Consider the following 21728-nt stretch of genomic DNA (forward strand, 5'->3'; position numbering starts at 1 on the left):
AAAGGGCCACATTGCTTCAGTCCTGGTAATGAATATTTCTTCCGTAATCCAATGGTTCCAACGTGGGCATCACGATGATAGTCTCCTACACAACCAGATTGTGTCGGCCTGACGCTCGTCGATCCTAATCGCTAAAGTGAGGACAGCGTGAGCTCTTACCTGCGTAAAAGTCTGTTCAACAAAGGCGATTGTGAATAAGGATGATTGACAGCGCCGTATATGGTTCATTGGGCAGAGCCATTATGCCCATATTAGGCTGTTGTTGTGCACACGTCACGCTATATTACGGCATGGCAGCAGACAGGTTGCGCTGTCCTCTGACCTTGACTGTTCGTCACGTAGACAGACCGTGACCTGGGTACACGTACAAAGCAGGGGATGCAACTGCGAGCTGCCATTTTGACACATGGTATTTACTCTTCAGAAAAATTACTTTTGTTGACGTATTTATATCGAACAATTTTCGATAACGGATTTCTACTAGGATTTCAATTTTTTATTAAGGGGGTACTACACCCCTACCCAATTTTGTGCCTATTTTTGCATTTTTCTCCAAAATTATATCGTATTGGGGGCAAGTAAGATATGTATATTATAGGGGCAAGGACTACAAGTACTGCACTGTAAATTTTATATCAGCACAACAGTTGTGGGGTTACAGTCAAAAATGAGGGAAAACCAATATTTGATCAATAAATCAATAACTACTTGATTTGAGTTGCTGATTTTCAGTACATTAGTTGTAGTCCTTGCCCCTATAATATACATATCTAACTTGTCACCAATGTGTTATAATTTTTTAGAAAAATGTAAAAATAGGCACAAAATTTGCCAGGGGTATAGTACCCCCTTAATGAAGGTGCATGTAGTTTTGAGGAATAACACGGGATGTTTTGAGTTTTATTTCAACTGGTGGTGTAGGAAGGTGAGTGCATGAATTCGTGAATGAGGCCGGGGAATGAGATTTTCTTGTTTCAACGATCCGATAGTAGGATACGAAACGTAGGCTAAAAATGTCTAATGACGTCATTCATTCGCCATGTTTGCATGAAAACATTAGCTGCTGCGAGGTCAGTGTCGTTAAATTTGTTACCTAAATTCCTTTCAGGATATTCTGATTTCACTTATTTATACTGTGTACGAACGTGCTCCATACAAACTCAAAAGTATGAATGCAAGGTGTTATTGCTGACAATAGAAACATTGTTGCAACGTCATTAAAACAGGTATGTACTACAGACGCGTAGAGCGTTCTTTTCGCTGAAACGTGATACAGGCTAGTATTAAGGGGTACTACACCCCTGGCCAATTTATGCCTATTTTTTGCATTTTTCTCAAAATTTATAGCACATAGGTGACAAGAAAGATATGTATATTATAGGGGCAAGGACTACAACTACTGTGCTGAAAATTCAGCAACTCAAAGCAAGTGGTTATTGATTTATTGATCAAATATTGGTTTTCCCTCATTTTTGACTGTAACCCCACAACTGTTGTCTGTGCTGAAATAAAATTTACAGTGCAGTAGTTGTAGTCCTTGCCCCTATAATATACATATCTTACTTGTCCCCAATGCGCTATAATTTTAAGAAAAATGCAAAATGGGCACAAATTTGGGCAGGGGTGTAGTACCCCCTTAAGGCAGTCTGACCTGACATTTTATGGTGACTTTGGGCATAGTTTTATTTTTAATCCTTGTTTTATTAACATCATAAACATGCCCAAAGAAAATGTTTCCATATTGAACATGACAGTAAAAAACCCCAAAACCCAAGTTCATGACCTTACCTCACATGCCTCTGCTGGTTTATTTTCCCCGTTATTTTCTTCAGAGAGATTCTTAAAATCACGGTTCAACACTACAGGTGGAGAAAGACGATTCAGTTTAAGCTTGAGGATAATCTTCTCCAAACTTCGTTGATTTTAACAAATTGATAGAAAGAATAACCAGTTCAGGAGCTGAGTAACACTCCAATATGACATTGGTTTGTTATTGTTTTCAGATTTTGACAAGCATGACCTTGATTGATTTGCGACTTCCGGGGTGTATCAATGAAAGCGCAGGGTGAAAAAACAATTATTTTTAAATAAAGTCTCCAATTTACTCTTAATTGTTATTAAATCAAATTTATTTTATATTTTTTTTTTTTAATAAGTCGATTTAAGATATAATTTATGGACGTGGATACATTTTAATAGAGATTTAGCCCGGCTACTTTATAATACCTTAATTGCCTACAAGCTGTCTTTACCAAGCTGAACAGCTGACCAGAAATTCGTCTGCGAAACATTCTTATGTTCAATTTGTACAATTTTCTACAAATTTTCCATAAAAATCATTTCCAAAATCATGTTTGCAGCAACAATAAGATGTAGCAGTAGGTTTCTGAAGTCATTTCCTGCAGCAAATGTCGCTGTAGCGAGCAGAAAACTATCTTGCAGCAGCCATGTGGCGTGCAAAAAGTTCAATGAACCGATGAGTGGGCATGTGATGGCAAGACCAGGCGGTATTTCAACCTTTATGAGACTGCCTTTTCAAGAAACCGCGGAAGGTTTGCATTTATAATTTATTTATTAATATTAATACTTTTTTGTTCAAATTTGTAAAAGTGTTTCAGAAGTTAAATAAAGGACCAATTGCAATTGTGAGATTTCAATTAAATTATAATATAAAAATTGCAACCTCACATTCTCAATCTAGGACAGGCAAACCTTTAGCATGTGGGCTATTTCATTATAAATGACAACATTGAGTCCCAAAAGGGGTCAAAATTCAAACTCATTTATTTCATGCAAATTCATTATCATTTCAAAGTTCAGATGGTGTGTCAATAATTCTCAAAATATTAGAGCGTCAAACCCTCAGGAACCATTAAAAAAATTAAATTGAATTTTTGCTGTGTAAAACATAGCTGCCGTCTGGAGGGACATTTTTTAAACAATTTAATACACAACTTTGAAAGAGTATATGTAACCAACATTGGGTTCATACTTATTCATATTTAGTCTGTAATAATTGTTGTATGTTCCTTTACACTTCAGTGTCTTAAATATGCCAGTTTCAATATAAAACAATTAGTAAATTGATACTAATCCAGATAAATGGTGCAAAATTACTACATATTTTAAGGATAAACTTTATCTTCACATGAAAAATTCATGAAATAGTCATTTTGTCCTGCCCAATAGCTACACTGATGCATAAGTGAGTATTCTGCGTCAATCTGTTGTACTAGTCATGGAAAACCTAAAATAAAAGACCCCTCCTGTGTCATTTGTTCTGGATAGGACACATTTTTTAACACATAATAAAGCATACTTTAACTTTAGAAATAGCTGCATCAATATTATTGCATCAATATTATTGCATAAAAGATCCCCAGCATTTAAAATCCACTACAAACAGGGTTAATATTCTGGTTAAATTAGGAATATTGCAATTTTTAGCTAACCAAGTTCAATGCAGAATAATATCATATATGTGTTCTCAACAACTGGACAATAATTTGAACACTAAAGTGGTTTGTAAGCATAATTTGCAATAAAATGCAAAAATTTCTTGTGGGTTTGGCTCTTTGAAATTTTTATTTTTTAGTTTGTTTACCAATTCATGGAAATGACATAATTGTGCTGGAGAGGACATTTGTTAAATTGCAAACAGAATCGTGGATACAGGCTTGCAAAATGCAACAAATACCAAATCATGTGCCACCTTGGTAGAAGGAAGACCACTCTTCCTCTACAAATTTCACATTCTATGATATAATCCTTCTTATTTCAACAATTAGTAATTAACTTCAGTTCTGGAGAGGACAAATTTTTAACGCGGAACTGTGGTATCAAGAACAAGTGGTCTACTGTATGTAAAATAAATGAATTCCTCAATCAGTGCCCTGTCCCATCAATTGGTAATATAACACAGATTATACAGGTAGGGTAAGGGTTTATATTTCCTCTTTAATGTTAACAAAAATGGAGGCATGAATTGGAGAGGACACTCATTTTTTTTATTTAACGCAAAATGCCAATTTTGCAAGAATCGACAGAATTTTAACATTTTTGCACCAATTTTCACCATTCAACTTGCATGATGTTCCACACATATCATATTTTCATTGCAACAAGCACATTGCCATAGAATGTACCTAATTTTTCAAAGAATTAATTCAGAATACATGGGCAAAATGAAATGGGACTCCAAAATTGGGTTAAAATGTACCTTTTGGCAATTTTTTATACAAAAAATAGACAGAATTCTGTAAAAATGCTCATGTAGCTTGTAGTTTGTGGCATACTTAGAATTAAGTTAATAACACTGCATTATCACCCTAATTATATCAACCAGATATGATAAAAGCCATTTTTGTGAACGTGTCATTTATAATGAAATAGCCCACGTTAGTTTTACACTGTACACATTTAACCTTAATGTTACCAACATTTATTTTGATGACTTATCTGTAGGCCTATCTTAAGAGCAAAGTTTGCTAATTTGTAAGAGATTCCATGGCATGCCCTGTCCATGCGAACAATTTGCCGCTGTGTTATTTGAGCAACTTTTTCGGGTGCTATACCCGTCGTGATCGGCGTTGTTTACTTCCGAATTTCCATTGCTTTACATGATGTCATGCTTCACTGATTCTGATGCAGGGTTCGATTTACTTTGAAAAACTTTCATAGCAATTTTTAGCGAAAATATTATTTAGGTGATGTTCTTATAAAATAATATTAGCATATGTTTACATTGTAAAATATTGCTATACAAGCTGATATTTGTGTAGCATGTTCATCAGAGCCATCAGTATAGGCAAGGGGTGGCCTACATGTCTCATTCTTAGGTACTTTGTCCTGTAGAAGTCAGAGCAACTCCTGACGAAAGCTTGACAGTTTTAAACTTGTCCGACGGCGAACCCGCTAAAAACCCACTAATTGTTATGAATTCCTGTCGTTAAAAAATAAAGCCTATCCCACAATTTGAAATTTGACCCCATGTACATGTAAAGTTTAATGATCTTTCCCACACCCATGAGACAATATTTTGTTTAAATTAGTGTACTAGGGACTTTAAGGATTTATTAGGCCGTGTAAAATTAATATTTTGGTTCTCGTCCCCTCCCTCCTCAATTTCTGGGATTTGTCAGATTTTTTTTTTTTTTTTAGATTTTTCAATTTTTTAAGACTTTGGAATGATTTATGAAATCTTCATACATATAAATAAGTTTATTAGAGAACAAGCATCACTTCCAAGTCTTTTGTGGTACTCTAGGGGTTTATCCTCAGAATCTCACATTTGAAAAAAAAAAAAAAAAAAAGGGCCTCATCGCTTCCTCGAGCACTGTTGGAGAAGACCGAAAACTACTGACAATGCTAATTTTACATTGAAAAAAAAAACAAAAACACCTCCCTCCCTCCCTCATCAATTCATGAAAATCCTCTGGACGAGAACCAAAACATTAATTTTATACGGCCTTACAAAGAAATAGGTGAAGAAAATACATCATTCATTTGCATGGGAAGCCACTATTTCAACCAGACTACCAGGACTTCCCAAAATGTGATGTAAGGCAGAAGCTATAAATGACATCTCCCTTTTTAAATTTGTTTTATCACTAGGCCTAGATGCGTGTTTTGTTGGTATACCCATTGATCATGGATGCTCCAACAGGTCTGGTACCAGACTAGGACCACGTTACATACGTGTTGAGTCTGCATTAGTGAGGGCTTGCAACTCATTAGGTAAGTATCTTCGTTGCCATTCACATTAACGTATAATATTTTTGTTTGCATGTTGCAGAATTTCAAGTATATATCAAAACCAAATGACAATCTCAAAACAATGACATATTTGAGTGACCAACACTCTCACAACTTCTGAAAATACAACAACATAGACCCTGGAAAAGCAACTGGCAAATTATATTAGCCAGTTATGCACATGTAGCTCACATGCATACACATAAATATCTAACAGCAAACACAAAATGTTTCTGATAGTCTTCCACTGACTATTTTAAAACAATTAACAAAATGCCAATGGAACAGTGCTGATGAACTGAAATGAGAGTAAAATCATGTTCATATATAATCACTCAATGAGAACCTCACAATTATCCAGGAGAGTGTTGTTTTTTATACATGTAGGTGCTGCTCCATTTGAATCCATGCAGGTTGCAGACATTGGTGATGTTCGAGTCAATCTGTATGACCTCAAAAACTGCTGTGCCATGATCAGTGAGCAGTACAGTGACATAATAGCTAATGGATGTAAGCCACTCACTCTTGGAGGAGATCACACCATAACGTATCCTATCCTACAAGCCATTGCAGTAAGTGTGTACCTGGGTGGTAGGGTCATGTGGTGTGTGCTGTGACACATGTAGGGTTGTTAAGATCCACTTTTTTAGCATCGCTGTCACCTAAAGACCCCATATTCTTGTAACACATGCTCTGTCACCCAAAAGCCCTGAATTCCATTGGATCTGTCACCCCAAACTCCCAAAGCCCCTTTTTTTTTCAATTTGAACAGCGACTTTCATTTATTACTGTCCTAATTTAGGAACCTAATATACTTAAATATTGCACAAAAATTGCCATTTAGAGACTAAAAATGCAAAGTGTGAGGCTTCAGTGAGACTTGTGTGGCTATGGCCTAAAGACCACATAAAAAAAGTTCTCACCCAATGACCCCATATTTTTCTACATTATGCTCTCACCGAATGCCCCTTACTGTGAAAGTGTCTGCCCTTCACGTACATCCATTCCATATTGAAGTGCCCCCTCCCTCCCTGAAACAACAGGAAAATACATTTATTCTCAACTGTCATCTGGTATAATTTTAAGGCACTACAGTCAATCATTTTAATAATGGGAATGTGTGCAATTAGGCCTGCATGTGCTAATGACACATTTAGAGGGATCATCCCTGCCATAGCAATCATAATTCTGGTTTACCCCAAGCACCGGACCATATGATGAGAGTTGGGGTTAGGGTTATAGTTTTAGTACGCGGGAGTATTTTAGAATTATTCTCCAAATAATTTGGAGCGTAGGTTTGTTAGTCTTACTCTTGTGCCTTATTATTATTTTGTGGGAAGTAAACGAAGTGAAAACATTTCTCAGGAGTCTGTTGTAATAAATAATTATACTTAAAACTCAGTTTCTCATTTTTTCTACCACAGAAAAAATATGGTCCAGTTGGATTAGTCCATGTTGATGCTCATTCTGATGTCAGTGACATTATGTTAGGAGAAAAAATTGCCCATGGAACACCATTCAAAAGAGCTTTTGATGAGCAGCTTATCAACCCCAAGAAGGTGGTGCAGATTGGCTTGAGAGGATCCCAGTATCTGAAAGAAAGAGGTGGTCAGAAATGGCAATATGATCAAGTGAGTAATGGGCTATTGCATTTGAAATCCACACTCCATCTGTGGAAGATTGAGCTAAAGTATTCCACGGAGGGAGTGTGGGTTTCAAATTGAGTAGACAATTGAATATATGAATATAAAAACCACCTAAGTCCATACTTCGGCCAAATTGAGTTAAGCATGGGAAATTGTTGCTATACATAGGCCTGTCATATGTATGAAAGAAGAACTCAAATTCATTCTCTGTGTCTATTAAGCATGTAAAAAATAGCATGTATGAAAGAATCACCCAATTCCATGATTTGAGTCTTGTAACACATTGATTGAAATCCAGTATGTATAAAAAGTCCACTTGTAACACATTCATTGCTAGAGAGTGACTTTTGAACAAAAAATGGGTTTAATAAAGGAAAGTTGGTGGTTTATATTACATGGCAGAATGCTTATCAACATTATACATACCTGTGTGCTTTATTTTGTATTATCTTACTAGTGGTAATCTCATTCTAACATTGTTGTCTTTGTATATGATTCAAACAACCACCTAAGTCCAAAATTTAAAATGAACCCCACGAAGTCCCTGAAATGCTAATCGTCATACCTAATACAGGTTAATCCACTCATTTGCACGTAAAACTTACCATATTGACCAGGTAAATCTAACTGAAGGAATTAAAATGATACACAGGTTTTTCTCTCAAAATCACTTCCTATGGACTTAGGTGGCTTTTGTATTCATGTATTCAATTGGGTAACTTCCATTCAAAATACACCACTTGTGGAAAATATGGGGATAGTTATAGATGTGTGGTATTAACCCTAGCCAATTCCATTGGAACCCATATTCCCTTTGTGTGAGAGTTTTCTTAAATTTCCACAGGGTATGGTAGATTTTAAGTGGAATAGCCAAATGATATGTTATGAGCAGTGCGAGCTGATAATGCTAGAGAAAGAATGCTGGCATCAGAGAATTAAGTTGATTATCTTGGAGACATTTTAAAATAAGCTCTGATACCAAACAATTTAAAAACTTGTCAAAATGTCTAGGCCAGTCATAGAGCTCTACTAAGAGGGAGCATTATTGTAGAAAATGATCTTTGGCTACTCCCATTGTTATTGAAGTAGATGAAGGAGTCCTCAGATGTATTGGGTTGGGCTGGCAATTGGAATATATTTGAATTGAAGCAACCAATGTTTGCCTGCTGAAAATTTGATGGACAGAAAGAGAAAATTACTCGTATACATGTGTACAAATTGCAGCAAATGTAAAGATTACAGACTCGTTCACATTACAAGAAGTATTACAACAAGATTTTCAGCAGAATATCAGTTTGCTATGATAAGTCTAGATATGAATACTTTATATTTCTGGTTTGGAAATTAATGCAGCGCAGTAAAACCAAATCTTTGTCGTCTATTACCAGCTTATAATAGTATAGTAATGACCATATAATTTCACTACACTTTTTTGTTACATGGTAAATCAATATCAGGGATTCAAAGTGGTTCCTGTTGAAGAGTGCTGGCACAAATCTATGACTCCTTTAATGAAGGAAGTTAGAGAGATGATGGGCGATATGCCAGTCTACCTGACCTTTGACATTGATGCTTTGGATCCAGCATTTGCCCCAGGAACTGGTAAGAAGCCATACAGAAAATTATAAGGGGGAAAGGGGAAAAATGATAGGGAGACACTGCAATGTTATCAACAACTAAAATAACAAAGAAATAAATATATAATTTGATGACACAGTGTAAGAACTGGAATTGGAACTGCAAAATGATGTTGAAGTGTACAGTACTGAGCCATATCTCTTCAAGATATTTTCAGTGCTGTATTACCCAAGGTTTTGCAGCATTTTGACATTTGCACAACATGTTACAACTGGTTTTTCAAAGCACCCAGGGCGTTGAATAAAAAAAGCAAATGTACAAAAACAGATGTTGTTCATCATTATGGAAAAAAAAAAGCTGAAAACAAACTAATCAATGATGAAACACCTTTGTACATTTATAATGCAGGTACCCCTGAGATAGCTGGATTGACAAGTATTCAAGGACTAGAGATTATTAGAGGCTGCAAGGGACTCAATATTGTAGGAGGTGATTTAGTTGAGGTAAGTTTTTATACTGTGTGACCCATTCTAATTCACGGGGTGATGACTGTACTACTGACAAAATAATGGAATTTGAGTCGCTGTTTAGTTTTCTGAAGATGTAATATTTTTAAACGGGTTGAAGATCTAAAAAGTTATTTTGATTTGTTTTGTTATTATGGGATATATGTATGTGAATGTAGCTTACCACTGTGTTCACAAGTAGTTAAAAGTATTACCCCTGTACATTATCCATACCTTAAGGGGGTACTACACCCATCGCATTTTTTTACGGGTTTTTGCATTTTGTGAAGAAATGAGAAAAAAAAAAAAATTGGACATAGTGGTATGCAAAATGAAGGGCAAATCTTCTCGTTCTATTGGTGGCATCGGTATCAATGTAGCTTACATGCTTTTGAAGGTAGAAGCCAAAAGGTGGTACATCACTGATGTTTTAAATTCACTTCATTTTGGAAAGCTTGCTATCAACGGATTTCGTTAAAATTTTGGATATGTGTTGCTAACGCATTAGAGAAATAATGTTGATATGTAAAATGGGAATAAGTGGTTCCTGATGGCTTCATGAACTTGGTGATTTTCAGTGCTCCACATCTATCAAAAAGCGAACTGGTTAAAATGCTTCTTTTTCAATGTTGAGCTATATTTTGTATTTTTAACTAGCGACATTATTTCACTGAAACTTAATTAAGCCATAGGTAACAGGTTACCACAACCATACTACAGCAATGTTGAAAAAATTGCATTTCTCGTCACCTATACCCACCATATTTCGTAAGTGCGTTAAGCTTATATTTGCGATTTTGGTAACTATTTTACCTTTTGTTTTCTAACCCATTTCAACTAGGAACTCCAAAATTGATACAGTGATAGCATATTTTATGCGAGTCATATCATTTGTAACTTACCTATGATTGTCGCTATCCAAGGCAAAAAAAAATCAAATATTGTGTATATTTCCATAGAGTTCTGCACGATATACGGTAGCAATTTTGACACACGACAATTTTGACAAGTGTTCACCCACAATCCATTATTATACTGAGTTGCGAGTTTTGGTATATATTTAGGTATTTTTAAGATCAAATTCGCGGTATGGGGCAATCCCAATATACTGAGCCATGGAGAAGGAAAAAACAAATTTTAGACCAGCCAAGAGGGGCCGGGCCGGGGCACAGGAATTTGGGAACATTTGGCAGATCGAAGGGGGGAATTTTTGGCGCACATTAAATGGGACACGACTGATTTTTAAATAACACGCACAAGGCTTTGGAATCACGTCACGGGTAGGGCCTATGCCTACAGAATAGAAACGCAGTCAAAATCATGAAAAAATTCCTGCACGTTATCCGGCACGCTCAGGCCTATAACGTAGGCCCTACGCTCGAATTTAGACATTCCCATCTATACAATTTTAAAGGCCTATCCAGTGATCCCAGCAAAGTGTGAAAAATTAAAATTGTTTATAAATGTCTAAAAGTGAAGGATAAGTCATTTAAATTGTCATTTAATATTTTTGAAATGTAGGCCTATTTGGCATAGGATCCTAACAGCAGTAGGCCAATTGACAAAGTTGAAGCCCGATATAATGTAGGTGGCCTATCATAGGCTTATCCCGGCTAGTAATCAGATTCGTGTAAAATGTCTGATGATTTTTTCCCGGGATGAGATTTTGTCTTTAATACTCAGCGTTTGGCTAAACCACTAATAGGCCTATAGGCCTACTATAACAACAAACAGGGACAACAAAGGCGATTATGAAGGCCGGGGAAGGGGTAAGATTATAAGAAATTCAGTTGGTAGGCCTACACCATTTGGAAATCCCCCAGTGAGCCCCTTATCATGCTTATTTCATCATCTAATATTTTAATTATATGACTGCCCCGGGCTATAACCTTTAACTTTCATTTTTCCGTGTTACCTTTAAAATGTAGGCCTACGCCTATTATTTTGCGGAATTGTAGGCCTATACTCGTGCTTTTCACCGCTGATTAAGTTTAGGCCCTATATTATCGCAACTCGCCATCTGGGGTGGTGAATTTCTTCCCCCATGCCAACAAATCTTTGTCCTCCCCACTTTGACATGCCAACCCCCCTCTATCGACATAGGCCTACCAAAACATTGTCCCCCTAGACCTACATGGCAACCGGTATACTTTTAGGCAGGCCGAGAAGGGGCAAGCAAGTTTTGGCACGTAGGCCTATATTATTGCAAAAGCCAAGTATAATATACTCCTTTAAAATGCCTCTTCTGGCACAAAAGAAATACCGGTAGCAGAGTGATGCCACGTGCACATGTGCATTGACATTGGCCAATATCTATGGGGTGTAATAGGTCTACTATTATTTATTATTCACTTTTTGTACTCACTTTATTAGGGCCTACCATTTAAAATGTCTAAAATTGCGGAATTGTTAAAATGTCTTAATTTGCGGAAATGAGCAAATTTCTCATACGTTCAGTGCCAGATATAAGGGGGGGCAATGGGGAAGCTACCCCAACCCCTGTGGAAAGTCCGCCCCCCCCTTTAGATGCGGTCGCCCTGAAGAATTTTACTAGGGTCTTTTTGTACTTTTGAGCCTATTTTGTTTCATTAAAGATTTCCCCCTTGAATGAGGGTTTCCCCTTTCACTCCTTTGCCCCCCCCCCCCTTAAAAAGTCCCAGCGACGCCCATGATCCCCCATGACGCCACTTCACGGGAGGGGGGGTACAACATACATTTCTGGTGGGTATGCTCCTGGGGTATGCTCCCCAGAATTTAGTAGGGTCCGGGGACTGAGCTCCCGGGGTGCTGACGGCGTGCAGGGGTAGGCCTACATGCGGAAAGGGATCATTTTTGGAGCTGCCAATAAATATAAAAGGTGGTCTTTTGGAGCTGCGAATAGTCAAAATTGGGTCTTTCTTGGCTTTCTGGGTGAATAACGCCTGAAAAAAACCAGACATGTGAAGAATGATCGAGCGATGTAGGTCTTAGAGCTGAAATTGTCAAGTTTCCGTGTTTACGTATGCCTGCGCCTCGCCTATAGCTCTATTTTGGTCACGGGTCTTTTGGAGCTGCGGAATCCAAAAAATGGAGGGGGGGGGGTCTTTCCGGGAGAGCATACCCGGATAGTCTTTTGTGTTAAGTTCCAACGCTTAAAATTCAATTTTAATAACACGATGGTCACAATCTTGATTTTATCAGGGATTTTACCAAGAGAAGGTGCTAGGCATACATGCTCATGTTTGAATCTGGCAACTTTGAACTTATGCGGTAGTCTTGTAGCCGTCCGGCCCTGTTCAGTTTTATACACGCATTTGAATAGGAATTGTTTTATGACTTACCTAATGTTTATGGAGCACATTTTCTTCATTAGTTTGTCAAGTTGATGTCAAATGTTCTATTCTATATTATTTGGCAATAGTGTTTTTTTTGCCTATAGTATGTCCAAACATGGTCCAATGTTGTAATTTGTTGTTTTTGATCGCAAAGGTCGGATATTTTTATTCCCGATTTAACTGTGCACCCGCCCGGAGGGCTTCGCAAGGGTGCAGAATTCGCGAAAAGTTTGACGGTAATTTTGCCTTTTTGACACTAAAACGCATTCGATCCTTAATTTTATTTCAACAAAATTTTTGATTAGGTAGCATATTAATGAGGCGGCTACAATTTTTTTTACCAAATCTTAAAGAATTATTATTCTCAAATGTCTGACCTGTGTATTTCCTATTGGTAATACAAATTGACGTGTCAGCCCTAAACATACATAGGCAGGTCGTATTTTGGACTGGTAGCAAGTCTAATACTGTATGTGAATATCGATGATGAATGTTAGAAACGGCAGAAACCGGTTGTGACGGAGACTACGTGGTAGCGTCCTTAACAACCAGTCAACTTTAAGACAAATAGGTGAAAAGGGACACTTTCACGATGTTTTTTCATATTTTTTTTATTTCACATGATCAGTGCATATATCGCCTAGCTTGAAATGATAAAATATTTTTTTAGACCAATCAAACCAATATATGGGTGTAGTACGCCCTTAAACAAAGTTGGTACTGATTTTGATTGAGCCCCTGGTAGATCCTTACTTGACACTAATGTTGAAGAACAATAAATTGCAGTCAGATCAAACCTGAGTCAAAAGTGTTAATCCAAAAGCTTTGTTAAAAATTAACTCACTGTAAGCTTTTATATCGTGTTGGCTACCTGCCCTCAAGGCCCGAGTCTGGGGGCTATACCCCTCCCCTTTGGTGGCAGGCCTGGCAGACTTGAAACAAGGGAGAGACCCTTATTAGGCTCAAATTGAGTCCCATACTGATCTATTCAGTCGAACAAGACTCGTTTTATTGTCTCGCCTGAACTTTGTTCAGGATGGGACTTAGTAATCACTATTTCTGTCTGTCCGTGCGTGTGTGTGGGCGTGTGTGTGTGGGGGTGTGTGTGTGGATGTATGTGTGTCCGTCCGGAGCTGTATCTGGGGAACCGTAAGACCCACGGCGACGCTACTTGGTGGGAGGAAGGGTATCCAAGTTTGCTCCGTAATCGTATATGTTTTCGTGAAAAATATGCAAATTAACATAGCTAATTTGCATAATTTATCGCAAATCAGCGCAAATTGATAGCGGAGTTTGTGGACAGACTATCTCAAGATCCGTCGGGCGCATGGTAACGAAACCTGGTTTCAGCTATGATACACATCTGCTGATCACCTGATTAGTTTTTCGGCGAAAAGTATGTGCATTTAGTTGTTAATTTGCATAATTTATGCGGAACGATTCTACAAATATGGTTGGAAATCTGAAGAAATCCGCCTTGTGGAGCTGTATCTGGGGGATTCGTAAGATCCCTAAGCCCTATGATGATGAAACGTGGTAGGGGGTAGTATGGCCAGAGGATCTCAATCCGATTCGATTTTCAGCGCAAAATATGGTAATTAAGTACCTAATTTGCATAATTTATGCATAAAATACAAAAACCTATTTTCTCGGAGACTAGGGGTCGCACGTTCTTCAAATTTGGTGGGTGGGTGCATCTTCACCCCAGACAGAACAAGTTTGTATTGGTTAAAAGGTCAAGGTCACCCAAGGTCATCCAGGGGTCATCTGAGGTCAAATGACTAAAAACTGTCGATGGGCACGATACTTGGTGGGTACGGTCAACATAATGTGGTTGGGGGTAGTATGACCAGAGGATGCACACTAGTACCCCCCCCCCCCATGTGGCCCCTCCCACACACTCAAAGTTGGGGGGGGTCAAAATTTAATGAAATATTGTTTTTATATTGACACATTACATATATCAATTTCGGTCATGTAGGCCAAGTCATTAGGCCAAAAAAAGACTTTTAAGAATGTCTCTCATGTACAAAAGTATAGGAAACTGTACATTTAAAACAACCTTTTTAGGGTGAAGGAAGCATTTTTTCAAAAAAATGTCTAAAATGGGTTTTTATGTCAAAAATGTCTCAGTTGGGGTGCTACATCGAGTCAATTATTCACTAGCAACCCCTCCCCCCATGTGGCCCCCTCCCACACACTTGAAGTTGAGGGGGGGGGGGTCAAAAATTTAATTAAATAATGTTTTTATATTGCGCATTATATATATCAATTTCGGTCATGTAGGTGTTACGTTCACTGCCGGCTTCACTGCGCTACGCAAATCTGCGGACACAGCGCGCCACGCCGCGTACTAGTTTGAGCGCATATTGCAATTAATCGCGCATTGATAACATTACCACATGACACTCCCCGAACTCCTATATGATTGTGTCAATCATCTCAAAAATGCACATTTAAATCGCGTTAAATTTACATCTTTTTGTGTGCATAAATATAATTTCATGCATACATTTGTTTTTAATGCACGTTTTAATTCATTTTATAAAATATTCTCCAAACGTACATTTGCCATAAATACAAATAAAATTTATGTGATAAATTCCTTCTCCAATGATAATCTCACACTAGTTTCCATTTCTCCAGAACATAATGAATTAAGTTATACATGTCCATGTTTATATGAAATGTCGCTTGACTAATTGCGCACTATAGCTGCAATACCAAACGATTGTCCAGAAATTTAAATTCATCATGAAATCCTGATCAATACGCACATTTTGTGATAAAATCTTATTTTAAACACAACAGTTTTTTGACGACCATATTATATTACTTTATCCCTTCATTTCAATTTTTAAAGAAATGTCGACTCGATTGACTTACTGACTACTGCTGCAATCCCAAACGCTAAATCGCTTATTACAACAATCCAATAAAAAATCTTACACACATTTTTGTACTCTGGCTGGAGTTTTTGCATGTGAAATAATGCACACATTTGTCCATGTGCATGATAATACTAAATTAAAACAATATAATGTTTCATTGCTGTTTATCTTTGTTTTTAAACGCAATTATGCTTTACACAACAAAACATTTTTGAATGCCACAAAGATTGACGTGCATTATGTAAGCTTAGGCCTACATTTCTACTACGCATGATGTATACAACATTTAATTTTGATATGTGCATACACATTTCGTTGTATGCATTACCTTTCATTTGTGCACGTACATTTGCAATATTTATAATACTTGCTTCACTATCGCACCGTAATCCTCGTTTAAATTTTATAATATATTACTGATCATTTTCATCTGTGAAAATATAAACATCTCTTGATTGTCTTCAAGTAAAAAGGCCAACAGTCAAAATATCATACCAAATGTCTGGTCATTTAGCAAGGAATCCAAGCAGGCTAGAACCTGAAGACAGCCTCTCGTAATCCATTTTCCACATCAATCTGCCACACCGATGCGTAGATCATGTAGACAACACTGCCACTGTCATGAAAACACGATTCACCCGTCTTTTTCCAGAAGAACACAAATCAGCAATATATTCCAACGATGAAAATGTATTAATGTGCATCAAATCTCACAGTTCTGGTATTTGAACGGAATTGATGATGATACAGTCACGGCTACTCTGTTTTCTTCTCTTCTTTCTTCTGTAGCGAAGCTATCTGTGACGCTCTCTTCTTTCTTCCAATCCGCTGGCTTCCAATACAACAGTTAATCAGTTCTGCGTCCTCTTCTTTCTTCTTATGGCTAGCTCACTGAAGGTTTCTTCTTCAAAGCTGAACTAGTCTTTAGCGACTTTGAGACCTTCTTTGTCGATTTTCAAGTTTCTTTCTTCGAAAACTTTGTTGATGTTTTCTTTGGTAATTTTCCAGTTTCTTTCTTCGAAAACTTCGTTGATGTTTTCTTGGTGATTTCTTTGAGTCTTTCTTAGGCTATTTCTTGGAAATGGCGTACCTGTATATTTACTTTTTCCGCTGCCACCATGTTACGTTCGCTGCGGCTTATCTTCTTAATAAAACTATGAAATCACACCATCAGGCTAAGTTTTACCATAATTCTTAGACTAGTTAGAGTCCTTTTATTCCTCTCTCCATCCTCTCTCCTCTTTTCTCCCATTCCATAGTTTTACGACATCACGGTCGGACATTACATTCAAAAGTGAATTACAATAATAAAATACATTCGCAATCATGGCGCTTCACGCAAATCTCTGCGGACATAGCGCCACGCCACAGATACTAGTTTGAGCGCATATTGCAATTAATCGCGCATTGATAACATTACCACATGACAGTAGGCCAAGTTATTAGGCCAAAAAAAGACTTTTAAGAATGTCTCTCATGTACAAAAGTATAGGAAACTGTACATTTAAAACAACCTTTTTAGGGTGAAGGAAGCATTTTTCAAAAAATGTCTAAAACGGGTTTTTATGTCAAAATGTCTCTGTTGGGGTGCTACATCGAGTCAAATGTTCGGAAGATTATTTCGGGGTCATCTGAGGTCACCCAGGGGTCATCTGAGGTCAAATTACTAAAAACTGTCGTATGGGCATGAAACTTGGTGGGTACAATCAACATTTAGAGTAAAATGTTGGAAGATTCTTTCGGGTCATCCGAGGTCACCCAGGGGTCATCTAAGGTCAAATTACTAAAACTGTCGTATGGGCATGAAACTTGGTGAGTACAATCAACATTTAGAGTCAAATGTTCGGAAGATTATTTCGGGGTCATCCAAGGTCACCCAGGGGTCATCTAAGGTCAAACTACTAAAAACTGTCGTATGGGCATGAAACTTGGCGGGTACAGTCAACATTTAGAGTCAAATGTTCGGAAGATTATTTCGGGGTCATCCAAGGTCACCCAGGGGTCATCTAAGGTCAAACTACTAAAAACGATCGTCGGGGCATGAAACTGGGTAGGTACAGGCAACATTTAGAGCCAAAGTATAGAAAAGTAATTTCGGGGTCATCCAAGGTCACCCAGGGGTCATCTAAGGTCAAACTACTAAAACTGTCGTATGGGCATGAAACTTGGTGGGTACAGTCAACATTTAGAGTCAAATGTTCAGAAGATTATTTCGGGTCATCCGAGGTCACCCAGGGGTCATCTGAGGTCAAATTACTAAAACTGTCATATGGGCATGAAACTTGGTGGGTACAGTCAACATTTAGAGTAAAATGGTTGGAAGATTATTTCGGGGTCATCCGAGGTCACCCAGGGGTCATCTGAGGTCAAATTACTAAAAACTGTCATATGGGCATGAAACTTGGTGGGTACAGTCAACATTTAGAGTCAAAGTTTCGGAAGGTAATTTCGGGGCCATCCAAGGTCACACAGGGGTCATCTGAGGTCACATTACTAAAAACTGCCATATGGGCATGAAACTTGGTGGGTACAGTCAACATTTAGAGTCAAAGTTTCAGAAGGTAATTTAGGGTCATCCAAGGTCACCCAGGGGTCATCTGAGGTCAAATTACTAAAACTGTCGTACAGGCATGACACTTAGTGGTTACAGTCAACATTAAGAGTCAAATTTTGGAAGGGCATTTCGGGGTCACCCAGGGGTCATCTGAGGTCAAATTACTAAAACTGTCGTATGGGCATGAAACTTGGTGGGTACAGTCAACATTTAGAGCCAAATTTTGGAAGGTCATTTTGGGTCATCCAAGGTCACCCAGGGGTCATCTGAGGTCAAATTACTTGAAACTGTTATATGGGCATGAAACTTGGTGGGTACAGTCAACATTTAGAGTCATGTTTTTGGAAAGTAATTTCGGGTCATCCAAGGTCACCCAGGGGTCATCTGAGGTCACATTACTAAAAAATGTCGTATGGGCATGACACTAAGTGGTCACTGTCAACATTAAGAGTCAAATTTTTGGAAGGGCATTTCGGGGTCACCCAGGGGTCATCTGAGGTCAAATTACTAAAAACTGTTGTATGGGCATGAAACTTGGTGGGTACAGTCAACATTTAGAGCCAATTTTTTGGAAGGTCATTTTGGGATCATCAAAGGTCATCCATGGGCATGACACTTGGTGGTTACAGTCAACATTTAAAGTCCAATTTTTGGAAGGTCATTTCAGGGACATCTGAGGTCACCCATGGGTCATCTGTGGTCAAATTTCTAAAACTGTCACAGGGGCATGAAACTTGGTGGGTACAGTCATCATTTAGAGCCAAATTTTGGACAGTCATTGCAAGGTCATCTGAGGTCACTCAGAGGTCATCTGAAGTCAAATGACTAAAACTGTTGTATGGGCATGACATGTACAGTCAACATTTAGAGCCCAATTTTTGGAAGGTCATTTTGGGGTCAGTAGGGGTCATCTGAGGTCAAATTAGTTAAAATTGTCGGATGGGCATGAGACTTGGTGGGTAGGCCTACAGTCACCATCAGCAAGGTAATTGTGCCCAGCCGAGACCCACCAAAATTTAGGGATCAAAGGTCAAATTCCAATATTGGTCCAATCAAGCTCAAATTGAACAGGCAAATCGCCATGGGTTGTTGCAGGTTCATTTACTTCTACCAAAAGTAATCGTAAAAGCAGGCGATCGCGAAAGCAGGCGAGACTCGTGGTTCGAGAACCGCCTTGTTTCCAAAAACGAGTAATGGTTACATGTAACACCTGTTATTTTCTTTTTCAGTCATAATTGTTTTTGTAATTAATTGATGATTATTTGTTGTTTATACCTTGCAGGTCTCACCACCTTATGACACTACTGGAACTACAGCACTTACAGGAGCAAACTTACTGTTTGAGATGCTATGTATCCTACCTGGTGTACATTACAGTGACTAAGTCTGTGTTGAAACAGTGTTGATATAGACCCTTTGCACATATCTGCCAAAAAAGGTTCTCCATTTAAAAAAATCATCGTAAAAATGTATTAATGAAGTACATTACAATCATGAAAAAACTGAATTTTGCCCATAATTTAGTCTTCACATGAATTTTGCAAGTAGAACCTTGTTTAGAGATGATTGTCCAAAGGGTCATAGAATCACCAATGCCTTTTCTATGATTTTTGCTAAACCATGAAATGGTCAGCTTTTTGTAATCTATCTTACTTACTTACTCATTGATGTTTTGGTATTGCACAATTGTGTGCAACAACTGCAGTTGTAGTAACACTCAAAGTGTATTACCCCCTCTATATATCTACTCTACTACACGCAGCTATGGTGCAAGAACCGCTCTAGTTTTCCTTATGTACATAATAGTGTACAGCAATCAACCGCCATGAGTTGGATGATAATAACAATGAAGAGATCATTTTGCTGCAATTTCTAGCAAAATAAAGAGGTAGCAATCAACATATTTCTATTGGTCATACGGTATCATTCTGGCAAAGAAAGAAACTGGAAAATAACTGTTGAAGGTGTTTTTCTACTGTGATAGAATATCAGGGATGTACTCGGCACTACTTATTTTAGTTCATTATTATTGCAGGAGAAATATCATTTTCACGTCTATATGGCCATGTATAGTGCATTCACCAGTATGCACACTTATGGTGTTACCGTGTCAGTTTCTATTTGGGAGGTAGGGAATCAAATTAAATCGAACCATGAGGACTTTGACAAAATTATTATTTTTATTATACAGATTTGGTAGTGAATCACAAGGGTACCAAAGGAAAACATGCGTTTCTAATCATTTGTTCCGAATGGCTTCTTTTATGAAAATTTCTAAGGTGTCGGTTGCGTGGCTGATGAATAAGGTGAATCTTGCCAACCATTACCAAAAATTAATAGAGTTGGTGTGCTAATGAATATATTTTGTTTTGCCAAACATTACCAAAGATGTAACTATTAGATCATTATAAATTGCTGAAAATCTTTGACGAGAAGACATTGTGGATGTACACTCATCAAACGTTTGCAGCAATTTACTATATTGTAGCATACCATCAACTTTTGAAAGATGTAACTAAGTATTATGAATTGGACTAAGTATTATGAATGCCATAATTTTTATCAGAGTTAAATATGTAGGAAATCATGGATTTCAAATTGTTAGTTTCTTGAAAGAATTCATTATCATGAGAAGAACTGAAATTTTGTAACTGAGTATCTGTGATGTCTTAAGTACTAATTATGATTCCAAAATGTTTGGAAAATATTTTTCAAATATATAATTACAAGTATATAAACAAAATGTTGGGGTGATGATTAAGCATCAGTTGTTGATCTCCTGTACTTGTGTAATATATGTTGTGTGTATTGTATACCCCACTGTCTACATCTAGTTCCTTTGCTGTTTATCAGTGGGAGCTGGTTGCCTAATGGATAGGGTTTCCGACTAGTAAACAAAAAGTTGTGTGTTTGAGTCCCATGCAGGCACATTACCTTGCCCTTTTTTTCATTTAGGTTGTTTGCTAGCTGGGATTTCATTTGTATGTTGTCTAGGACCCCGTTTACACAGAGCCTGTAGTCGACTTTATCCGTCTTTGAACTCGACTTCATTTGTGTGTAAACAGGATCGTCGCATTTTGAACTCGACTTCAGAAGTCGACTTCGAATGATGACCCGGAGCAACATTTGTCGAATTCAAAGTCGACTTCAAAGTCGACTTTTGCAGTGTAAACGAACACGTAATTAGAAGTCGACTTCATGATGGTAATTTGAAACATGAGCAAGTGATGGCATAAAATTTGAATTCATAATTTGTTTTGAAGTCGACTACCGTGTAAACACCCCGTCAAGAAATAATTTATGCTAATCCTTAGTCGCAATCTGAATTCGATGTCGCAATTGAAGTCGACTTCTCTCTGTGTAAACGGGGTCTATTTTGTTAACTGTTTTCTCTTTCCTGTTATATTCAGTTACCTCTTGTAGCGAGCAATCATTCCCTGTTGTGATTATATGTGACCTGCTCTCACAAAATGAGCATAAAGTTA

The 21728-nt window shown here is 37.7% G+C and overlaps 2 protein-coding genes across 2 annotated transcripts in view; both read left to right on the top strand.

Moving 5' to 3' along the window:
* LOC140154969 (agmatinase, mitochondrial-like) overlaps window positions 1-21230 on the top strand; it is a 498181-nt gene extending 476951 nt beyond the window's left edge. The window contains exon 8 of the mRNA XM_072177631.1: window positions 20372-21230. The gene's annotated coding sequence lies outside the window, so the exon portion shown is untranslated. The remainder of the gene's footprint in view (window positions 1-20371) is intronic.
* LOC140154968 (agmatinase, mitochondrial-like) lies at window positions 2261-20373 on the top strand. Its single transcript, XM_072177630.1, has 7 exons — window positions 2261-2552; window positions 5614-5736; window positions 6142-6326; window positions 7179-7385; window positions 8858-9002; window positions 9387-9481; window positions 19526-20373. The coding sequence occupies exons 1-7, from the start codon at window positions 2351-2353 to the stop codon at window positions 19625-19627; spliced, it is 1059 nt and encodes a 352-aa protein (XP_072033731.1). The 5' UTR covers window positions 2261-2350; the 3' UTR covers window positions 19628-20373.
* Window positions 21231-21728: the final 498 nt, after the last annotated feature.

This window comes from Amphiura filiformis, chromosome 6 (genome assembly GCF_039555335.1).
Source record: "Amphiura filiformis chromosome 6, Afil_fr2py, whole genome shotgun sequence".
In the NCBI taxonomy this organism is placed as follows: domain Eukaryota; kingdom Metazoa; phylum Echinodermata; class Ophiuroidea; order Amphilepidida; family Amphiuridae; genus Amphiura; species Amphiura filiformis.